Genomic DNA, 11,423 nt, shown 5'->3' with positions numbered 1-11,423 from the left:
ATTCCTTTTTTCAGAGCATCAGTTGGTATATATTGAAAATGTAAAGTAAAACTTTATAAACATTTGAATCTAAAGAAACAAAAAATAAATATGAATATTACTCTTTATATACAAATGTATATGTTTGTGAGTGTATAAAAAAGAAGATGTGGTATGATTGCCAATGAGACAACTCTCCACAAGAGACCAAATGACACAGAAATTAACAACTATAGGTCACCTTACGGCCTTCAACAATGAGCAAGGCACATACCGCATAGTCAGCTATAAAAGGCCCAGAAATGACAAATGTAAAACAACTCAAACGAGAAAACGGCCTAATTTATGTACAAATTTGAACGAAAAACAAATAATTAACACATCAACAAACGACAACCACTGAATTACAGGCTCCTGACTTTGGACAGGCACATACATACAGAATGTGGCGGGTTAAACATGTTAGTGGGTGCCCAACCCCCTGACCTGTGACAGTACAACATAAGAATGAACTATAAAAATCAGTTGTACCATGAGAGACGAGAAAAGTTTTGAAATATGTCATCTGTCTTTGTTTAGTCATGATAGTTTTAGAATGTTCCCTTTTCATTAACATTCTATTTAATGAAATATTCTTATTCTTATATAGCATATATAGTGAATGCTTATAAATAAAAATAAACAACAACCTTCTAACAATTATTCTACCGGACTACAATACCTGTTGCACTGAAAAACAATGAAAATAATATAACATTATTTTTATTTGAGAAATTTCAAACAAAATAATCATGTCAGAAAGTAAATTCATATCTGTATATCAGTTACAATATTTATACAGTGAAATCTGTAAACCAATCTCATTCAGGACTGAAGTTCAAAATGCATTGAATGTGAATAGCATTCGAAGTGAACTGCCGCTACTGCATGGATTCCTATTCTTTTAGTTGAACATGTTGAAAATACATATATTGATTTTTGTTGTTAAACCACATTATTCAGTATCCTTACTATCTCGTGTGCAATGGCAAGTGGTTGAACTATCTTTAAATCGCAATAAACTGGCTGTATAATGCAAAAAAAAACTATCACCGCTGATTTCCAATCAAAACTAAACCAAAAATTGTCCATGCAAGGGAAATAACTCTGTATACACAAAAAGGAGGGTAATTTATAAAAATTAATTTTGATATGAACACAGCTATCTAGATTTATTTATTGGACCTTATTATTTAATTAATATATTAAACTTAATAAAAAAGTACATTTTATGGCTGTATAATATTCCCTTGTATTTTTTAGAAACGAATGTAACTTTCAAACCCTTGTTTGTACCTCAAATATTTCATCATATTCCCGAAAATTATAATATACAGAATCATGAATATTCATATAATATCTATCAAAAGCAATCAGAACTTTCTGAGGTTTAACAAGTTAACAGAAGGCCGTAATCGGAGGTCACCCATAATTTTATTTTTACACACATCTGGGAACAATTATTTAGGGTAATTTGGAGTTATCTCCCATTGGTTTGCCATACCTACACTGTGATAATCCTGACCTTCACATTATCCAAGACGGTTTTGAATGGTGGAATCTGCCATTGTTTTTTACCTTTTTAGCGGAAGTGTTTCCGTGGAGTTTTCATAAAATTTGTATAAAGCGCAGGAAACCTTATCACACCAATGAAAAGAACATTTCAGGAAACTGTGTAAGTGACAAATGTCATATGTAAACAAATAATCCTCATAGAAACGAAGATGGCGGAATTAGAATGGAAAACAGTCTGGGAAATGTGAAGGTCAGGATTATTACAGTGTGATCATTTAAAAGGTAGGTCAGTAGTGGTTTTTCTTTTTGCGATTTATGAATGGAATGTGAAAAACTAGATCTTGAGTGTACGCAATTGATAATTCAGATTATTTTTACCGATAACCGCTACGAATTTCAGCTGACGGCAACTATAGGTCCTTATGTTATTTTTTGACTATTTGTGGACCATAGACCTGCAAGTAGACAAAAAATAACATAACGACCTAAGAGCTACGGTTCCCCAGCTAAGAGCACCTGAGATCACCCCTATTTTTGGTGGGGTTCATGTAGCTAAGTCTTTAGTTTTCTATTTTGTGTCTTGTGTAGGATTGTTTGTCTGTTTTCTTGTTAAGCCATGGCATTGTGTTTTCTATTTCAAGATTGAATGTCCCTCTGGTATCTTTCGGCCCTTTTCTATAATATATTAAACTATATCAATCATCCATATACCTACTGTACATACAGTACATGTACTGCAAGCATTATGGTCGACATGCACTTGGCAATAAATCTAAAGTAATCTCAAAATCAATTTAGTCTCTGTGTAATGCATTTCTAAAATGAATGGTTCCATATTATCCAACACCGTAATCTCAGTATTAAAGTCTAAGACGCTTCCCTTGATTGGAGAGCTCATCGGTAACACAAGTTTCAAATTTTTAATGATTTTCCCACTAGGAAACTGTCATGTCTATATTTGTCATACTGTTATCCATCTAGAAATACTGCTTGGTTTATTTCGTTCAAATATTAGTTACATGTATAAAGCAATCGGTCAAAAGGAAAGTGCAATGGACTTGAAAAGTCACAGTATTAAATAAGTTTGATATGAAGCAAATAAGACTAAGCTGTCATGCTTTTGTTTGTTAGTTTATATCATTATGTCTCATTTATGCATCCTTAATCTGAGTATATTTTGATATTTATAAATATTAAATAGTTTTATAGAACTGTCAAACTGAAGTTATTGTATCTACATGATCTAAGTACAGAGTTTAAATTGGTATTTCAGTTATGATATGCACTACATATATCTTTATTTCACAGTAAAAAGAAATTTGTTATTTCAGGTGACTGACCAAAATGTCTGAGGCAGCACCAAATCCCCCCAAAAAATCAGGAAGGTATGTATAGATTGAAATATAATCTTCCATTTTGCACTGATGAAAATTGTATAGATTATAATTTTTTTTACACATTGATATTGTAAAATATCAGCCGAAAGCCACGAAGTGAACATTTTTGTCCAGTGAGTGCAGTGAACATTGTGTTGAGCTGCTGATATTTTAAGATCTCTATAAAGAGGATTGCAGCCGACTTGACCAGTATAAAAAACAAATGGGCCACGTTTGATTTTTTTGTCCATCACTGGAAATAAATCAATTTTGCACTTTTTATGACATCATTTACCAGATAGAGGGGATCACATGTATCCCTGCACTATCAAAGTTCATCAAGTGTCTTCATAATCGTCCATAGTCATTATGTAGGATAAAGGAAGTGGCTATGTATCTTAATGCACTAAGGATGTTCACTAAAGTCAAAGTTTTTAACGGCATATGCAGCAATCTCAAAATTCTATTGATTGCCAAACAGTGATTAACTTTTAAATTAAGTTGTAAATTCATGGATTACATACAATAATAAACATAAATGTATGCATGAATATCTGAAATATATATAGTTTTTATCCAACGCAATCATAGGTTTGAACGTAGTTTTCAATTTAGACTCGTTCTGAAATATATATGATCTGGTCATTATAATAACTATAATTTACTGTCATCCCTGATTTTAGACTTTACAGCAAAGCTGTCTTCACTGGATACAAGAGAGGATTACGTAACCAGCACGAAAACACTGCTCTTCTAAGAATTGAAGGTGTTACAAGCCTAAAGGATGTACCATTCTACCTAGGCAAAAGATGTGCTTATGTATACAAAGGCAGAAGGTATGTTCGGAACCTGAATGTTGAAAATTATGAACAACTGTATTCCAAAATTAACAAAAATAGTAACTGAATTTTAATTTCGGGAAGATTTACATTTTTTGCTATACTGCACTAGTACCTTACTCCTTTAGATAAAGGAGATGTGGTATGATAGCCAATGAAGCAGATTTTAGCGACTATGGGTCACAGCAAGACCTTAATAAACAATGTTCAAACCCCTCACTATAGTCGGCTTGAAAGGCACAGTCATTACAAAATGTGAAACAATCCCTACCAAAAAGTCTTATTTATGACAAAACACGAGTTTAAATCATTTTATGCTATAATTTGCATTCTATCACACATATCTGTCTAATCTGTTCTATGAAAACATAACTTTACACTACATGCTCTAGTTACACTAGTAGAACAATTCAAAGATAAGTCTCAGTAATTCCTAAGGTCCATCAGACATTTGTTAATGAAAGTTCAAATTGGTTCTAGCCTGTAAAAGTATTTGTTCAGCTGGTCCTGTATCAGACTTTTTTATATGAATAAAAAAACAAAATGACCAGTTAAATGAGTTGGTCCAGTAAAGCCCAACATTAACTGGACCAAAGTCTGTAAAGATTTAAAAACCCTTTGGAATTACTGGAGTCAGTGGACTTTTTGTAGAATTTAGTCCCTGTTAAATTATATTGGCTGTTTCATTTGTTAATTTTTGCTTATGCTGTAATAAATTCTCTTATAAGCACCTAGGTCATGTGAAAATTTGCAACAAATCTGAAAGGGTGTACATGTATGTGTTTGTGGGATTCTAATCAAATAAAGATATAAAGTAAACTTAAGCATACCCGATACAAACTGACATCATTTCTTCTTCTATAACTTCTATTTTGTTTTAACAGGAGAACAGCCTGTCCAGGACACGAGAAAGCTAGTCGTATAAGAGTGATCTGGGGAAAAATAACCAGATCACATGGAAACAGTGGAATGGTGAGGGCAAAGTTCAAGAAAAACCTGCCATCTGTTGCCATGGGAAAAAGAATAAGGGTGGTAGGTACCTTTATTAAGTCTTGTAAACTAAGTTATAACTACATTGTTGTATTTAGGGAAATTCAAAAAACTGTGTGAGATCTGGTTGCATATCCTAAATCTTTGCTTGAGAAGAACATCAAGAACATTAGTTGCGCAAAAAATGGATTTTCCTTTTCTACAGTTATGGAAGCAAACATGTTTGACAGAATTGCCATGAAACTAAGTCTAGAGATTTGACATTATGCTTAAACATGATTGAAGGGAGATATATTTTATTGTGGTTTGAATTAATTGTTAATAATGATAAAACAAAACAAAAACACATGTTTTTGAAGTAAAAAGATGTGATATGGTTGCTAACGTGACATTCCTCCACCATCGAACAAATAATGAGCAAAACTGAGACCAGATAGCATGCTATAAAAGGTTGCTTTTATGGAAAATAATTCATATGAGGAAACCAACAGCTTGATTTGTGTACAAATCTGGAATATGGAATTCTGGGCAAAGAGAACAGGTTTTTAGCTCACCTGGCCCGAAGGGCCAAGTGAGCTTTTCCCATCACTTTGCGTCCGTCGTCATCCGTCGTCGTTAACTTTTACAAAAATCTTCTCCTCTGAAACTACTGGGCCAAATTAAACCAAACTTGGCCACAATCATCATTGGGGTATCTAGTTTAAAAAATGTGTGGCGTGACCCGGCCAACCAACCAAGATGGCCGCCATGGCTAAAAATAGAACATAGGGGTAAAATGCAGTTTTTGGCTTATAACTCAAAAATCAAAGCATTTAGAGCAAATCTGACGTGGGGTAAAATTGTTTATCAGGTCAAGATCTATCTGCCCTGAAATTTTCAGGTGAATCGGACATTCTGTTGTTGGGTTGCTGCCCCTGAAATGGTAATTTTAAGGAAATTTTGCTGTTTTTGGTTATTATCTTGAATATTATTATAGATAGAGATAAACTGTAAACAGCAATAATGTTCAGCAAAGTAAGATTTACAAATAAGTCAACATGACCAAAATGGTCAGTTGACCCCTTTAGGAGTTATTGCCCTTTATAGTCAATTTTTAACCATTTTTCGTAAATCTTTGTAATCTTTTACAAAAATCTTCTTCTCTGAAACTACTGGTCCAAATTAAACCAAACTTGGCCACAATCACAATTGGGGTATCTAGTTTAAAAAATGTGTGGCGTGACCCGGCCAACCAACCAAGATGGCCTCCACAGCTAAAAATAGAACATAGGGGTAAAATTCAGTTTTTGCCTTATAACTCAAAAACCAAAGCATTTAGAGCAAATCTGACATGTAGTAAAATTGATTATCAGGTCAAGATCTATCTGCCCTGAAATTTACAGATGAATCGGACAACCTGTTGTTGGGTTGCTGCCCCTGAATTGGTAATTTTAAGGAAATTTTGCTGTTTTTGGTTATTTATCTTGAATATTATTATAGATAGAGATAAACTGTAAACAGCAATAATGTTCAGAAAAGTAAGATTTACAAATAAGTCAGCATGACTGAAATGGTCAGTTGACCCCTTTAAGAGTTATTGCCCTTTATAGTCAATTTTTAACCATTTTTCATAAATCTTAGTTATCTTTTACAAAAATCTTTTTCTCTGAAACTACTGGGCCAAATTAATCCAAACTTGGCCAAAATCATCATTGGGGTATCTAGTTTAAAAAATGTGTGGCGTGACCCTGCCAACCAACCAAAATGGCTGCCATGGCTAAAAATAGAACATAGGGGTAAAATGTAGATTTTGGCTTATATCTCTGAAACCAAAGTATTTAGAGCAAATCTGACAGGGATAAATTGTTTATCAGGTCAAGATCTATCTGCCCTGAAATTTTCAGACAAAACAGACACCCTGTTGTTGGGTTGCTGCCCCAGAATTAGTAATTTTAAGGAAATTTTGCAGTTTTTGGTTATTATCTTGAATATTATAATAGATAGAGATAAACTGTAAACAGCAATAATGTTCAGCAAAGTAAGATCTACAAATAAGTCAACATGACCAAAATTGTCAAGTTACCCCTTATGGAGTTATTGCCCTTTATAGTCATTTTTTAACAATTTTCATTAATTTTTGTAAATTTTTGTAAATTTGTAGAATATATTTTCCACTGTAATTACTGGGCCAAGTTCATTATAGATAAAGATAACTGTAGCAAGAAGAATGTCCAGTAAAGTAAGATCTACAAACACATCATGATCACCAAAACACAATTTTGTCATGAATTTATCTGTGTCCATTGTTTAATATGCACATAGACCAAGGTGAGCGACACAGGCTCTTGAGAGCCTCTAGTTTGGGATACGATTGCTTTCAAGCAATCTGTAGACTTATACCAGTGGCTCAGGACAATGCCCTCACGTCAACCATTTTATTCTAAACATTAAGGACCATCTCAGATTCTTATGATTGTCTTGGTTTAAAAGGTAAAAACAAACAAAGGAATTGAACAACTTTCCTATAATATTCTTTTCATAATCTTCATGTTTGATATTTCCCTTGACTTATATGCATGTTTTTAACAACACGGAAAATCAGAATCAAGCAGTATTAATATTTAGTGTTTTTATAAATTTAGAAACACGTCAGAGGGAATTCCCCAGTTGTGATAAAAATGCGAGAGTTCTCTGAATTCAGATAAATCTATTTCTGTTATATAAGAACTGAAGTGGAGTTTTACTTATATGTCACCGTTATTAAACTGATAATTGATATTGTACTTCCATAAAAAAAATAGAGAACCATTTAGGTTTAATATATGTTCTTACTACAGGGTTTGTTTAGGTAATTGTGCGCATGCGTATAGTTTTTGTCGAGCCTGCAACTTTTGTTGCAGAAAGCTCGACATAGGGATAGTGATCCGGCGGCGGTGTTAGCTAACTCCTTTAAAGCTTTATATTTTAGAAGGTGGAAGACCTGGATGCTTCATACTTTGTATATAGATGCCTCATGTTACGAAGTTTCTGTCAGTCACATGTCCAATGTCCTTGACCCAGGCCTCTACATTAACATTTTTTCTAACTTGTCCCTTCGGACAAGTGGCAAGAAAATCAGCTTGTCCGAACTCTTAACTCGCTTGTCCGAATTCATAATTGAAAATCTAACATATTGATGATTTATGCAATAATAACACTTGGGCTTTGATTGTACCTAATAAAAGGAGCATTTTGTAATGTTATATGAATACCGCATCAAAATACATTTCATTATTTCAGAATGAAAGTTTTTTTGCAAGACTGTGTTCTCTGACTCAATGTCACTATCATTTGTCAATCATTAAATCATCATTTCTTCCCAAACCACTATGTTCCCCTATGGACATATTCATTCTTTAGTAGTGGTATGGGTTAAACCAAAGATGTAAATACACCTGGCCACCTTGAACATGTATATGAGTAAACCTTTTTAATTTATTGATGATGTCAAAACAAGCTTTTACAATTTATTTTGATTTGTATATACATTGATATATGATCATGAAGTACATACACATTTTACTAAAAAATCTGCCTTTTTAGATATTTTTTTTTTTTTTTTCATCTTAAATTTTTATATCACATGTCATAGATCTTATCAAATAAAACCTCTTTTAATGTATTGTTATGCATAAAAGCAAAATCAAATGAAACATACTTTAATTTAATATTTTAAAGTTTAGGTAAAAACTCCATATGGAGGTGCTCCTAATTCAAGGAAGCTTATACTAAGAAGGTACATTAACATTGGTTTCTTTCCCCTTACTTATATCCCCCTGGTCAATGGCTGCCAGCATGTTCAACACTCCAAATCAGAGACATATTATACAAGTTTTATATGTCTCTGGTTCAATCAATGAATAATTATTTCATTAAGTATGATCAATAAAACAATCATTCATATTTTTGGGAATGTATAAGTCTTGAATTTGATCTATTTTTATCTGACCTTGATTTTTCACTTGTCCCATCGGACAAGTAGTATGGTGAATCTACTTGCCCGACACCTGTGTGCACTTGTCCCGGACAATCGGACAAGCGTTAATGTCGAGCCCTGTTGACCTCATTTTCATGGTTCAGTGACCACTTGAAAAAAAAGTTCAGAATTTTTGTAATGTTGAATCCTCTCTTATTATAAGTAATAGGATAACTATATTTGGTATGTGCGTACCTTGCAAGGTCCTCATGCCCGTCAGACAGTTTTCACTTGACCTCGACCTCATTTCATGGATCAGTGAACAAGGTTAAGTTTTGGTGGTCAAGTCCATATCTCAGATACTATAAGCAATAGGGCTAGTATATTCGGTGTATGGAAGGACTGTTAGGTGTACATGTCCAACTGGCAGATGTCATCTGACCTTGACCTCATTTTCATGGTTCAGTGGTTATAGTTAAGTTTTTGTGTTTTGGTCTATTTTTCCCATACTTTGTGCAATAAGTCTACTATATTTGTTGTATGGAATGATTGTAAGGTGTACATGTCTAGCGGGCAGATGTCATCTGACCTTGACCTCATTTTCATGGTTCAGTGGTCAAAGTTAAGTTTTTGAGTTTTGGTCTTTTTATCTAATATTATATGCCAAAGGTCAACTATATTTGGTGTATGGAAATATTTTATGATCTATATGTAAGTCCCGCAGGTTTTATTTGACCATGACCTCAATTTCACGGTTCATTGCACAGTGTTAAGTTTTTGTGTTTTGGTCTGTTTTTCTTAAACTATAAGTAATAGGTCAACTATATTTATTGTATGGAAGCATTGTTAGCTGTACATGTCTGCCTGGCATGGATCAATTGACCTTGACCTCATTTTCATGGTTCATTTGTCTTTGTTTAGCTATCTTGGTTTATGTTAAGTTTATGTGGCAGTTGTTAAAGCTTTATACTTAGGATTATCAACATAATATCAATGATTAGTAAAGAAGGCGAGACATTTCAGTGTGTGCACTCTTGTCTTGACTTCAAGGGGTACTAGGTTAAATGGTTGCTCTGGATTCCCCACTCGATTGATTAATTTATAACTCATGGAATCCTTTCTATGTATGTCTGCTATTGAGGGTTATTGTTGTTGTATAATTTTAAATCATATTCATCATTTAATAAAATAAATTAGTCCACATCGTTAAGATTTATTTTCAACACCCCTTCAGGCGAAATGGAGTCTTCCATATTATCGTTTCGAGTTGTCTCCCTTCCGGAAGTCACTTCCGTGAATTCTGAATCAAACATTACGTTGAGAAAAATTAACTCGTTCTGTCAATAAACGTCGTATTGTATTTAAAACGATCGCAATTTGAACTGAGGAATGTGTACGGAAAGGAGTCATGATCACTGACCCAAAGGAAATTAAATATTTAAAGAGGGAGGAATGGAGTTCCTCCTAGAATTAACGTAGGAAAATAGGTGATAAGATACGAAGTGAAATACTTCTCTCAATCTGAGTCTCAGTGACTGCTGTGGAAAGTAAACTTGGAATTGATAGTACAAAAATAAAACACAATAGGCCTAAGTACATTGTTCATACACTTTTAACCAGGATTTGCTATTTTGTAACTATTCAGATTACGTGGATTACATTTTACATGTGCAGTTGAATTAGTTTTGAAAATAATATTATCCAGCTACATGTATACATGTGTCAATGAAAACAATGGCAATCATATCCCTCAGAGCAATCTGCTCTTTGATTAAACTCCTTCTAAGCGTGTGACCTGAATTATAGACTTTTATGCTATCCAAGACCTTAAATTATCTATGTGATTAAGTTTGATACAAATATGCCTTTGATTAATTTTCAGATATTTAATATTGATATTTTTTTTTTTTGTAGATGATGTATCCATCAAGAGTATAAAATAAAAGAAAAAAGACTAAAAAATTGTTATGTGAATTGCAAAGCCTTCTGTTAGATCTCCATATTTGTATATAGTGTGGCAAATTTCCTATCTTACATGCTAAATGTGATAGGGGTTCTTTTTACTAATCACTTGGTGTCCTTTGTCTTCCATTTACTTTTATAAAATGTGTTCTCATCTTGTATTAAAAATGTGTCCAATGACATGCCAGCCAACCATCATGGCAGAAATTTTCTTGAGAAAAATTGACAATTATCAAGTAACCCCTGAAGAATGATATTACCGGTTTTGGGGAAAACTAAAAAAGATATAAAGAGAAACTTTTATATACATTGTAGTATAAATGATCATCAAAATGAGATCTTCAAAATCTACACATAACTGGAATTACCAATTGACTCTGTATAGAAGGTATTGTCCTTGAACGACAATTTTCAATTCTTTTAGTAACTTGCAGAAACTGTAATGGAGAATTGTAAAAAGCCTGATTTGATCTGAAGATAAGTCATCATGGTAAAAATTGTTGATTGACCCTTGATGGAGTTATTTTCCTTTGAAGGGTGAATTATATATATAAATAAGAAGATATGGTATGATTGCAAATGAGACAACTCTCCACAATAAACCAAATGACACAGAAATGATCAACTATAGGTCACTATACAGCCTTCAACAATGAGCTTTATTATACGTACGTAAAATTAAAAGGATAGATTTTGATTGGTTCATATAATGGACAAGCCAATTAAAGTGTGCACCAAGGGTCCGGAAACGGTCATATTTGCCAGTCATGTCCTAAACTGAAACTATAA

The 11,423-nt window shown here is 33.3% G+C and overlaps 1 protein-coding gene across 1 annotated transcript; it reads left to right on the top strand.

The window, feature by feature from the left end:
- Positions 1-2,763: 2,763 nt before the first annotated feature.
- LOC143067424 (large ribosomal subunit protein eL33-like) lies at positions 2,764-10,634 on the top strand. The gene is made up of 4 exons (XM_076240682.1): positions 2,764-2,918; positions 3,593-3,745; positions 4,633-4,780; positions 10,587-10,634. Exons 1-4 carry the CDS (start codon positions 2,878-2,880, stop codon positions 10,608-10,610), a joined length of 366 nt encoding a protein of 121 aa, XP_076096797.1. The 5' UTR covers positions 2,764-2,877; the 3' UTR covers positions 10,611-10,634.
- The last annotated feature ends 789 nt before the right edge of the window (positions 10,635-11,423 follow it).

This window comes from Mytilus galloprovincialis, chromosome 3 (genome assembly GCF_965363235.1).
Source record: "Mytilus galloprovincialis chromosome 3, xbMytGall1.hap1.1, whole genome shotgun sequence".
In the NCBI taxonomy this organism is placed as follows: Eukaryota; Metazoa; Mollusca; class Bivalvia; order Mytilida; family Mytilidae; genus Mytilus; species Mytilus galloprovincialis.
This window is presented reverse-complemented; position numbering and strand designations above follow the sequence as displayed.

Coding starts and splice junctions, on each gene's coding strand:
- LOC143067424 (XM_076240682.1), top strand. CDS start 2,878: ATGTCTGAGGCAGCACCAAATCCCCCCAAAAAATCAGGAAG. Junction 3,746..4,632: donor TATGTATACAAAGGCAGAAG/GTATGTTCGGAA, acceptor TTGTTTTAACAG/GAGAACAGCCTGTCCAGGAC. Junction 4,781..10,586: donor TGGGAAAAAGAATAAGGGTG/GTAGGTACCTTT, acceptor TTTTTTTTGTAG/ATGATGTATCCATCAAGAGT.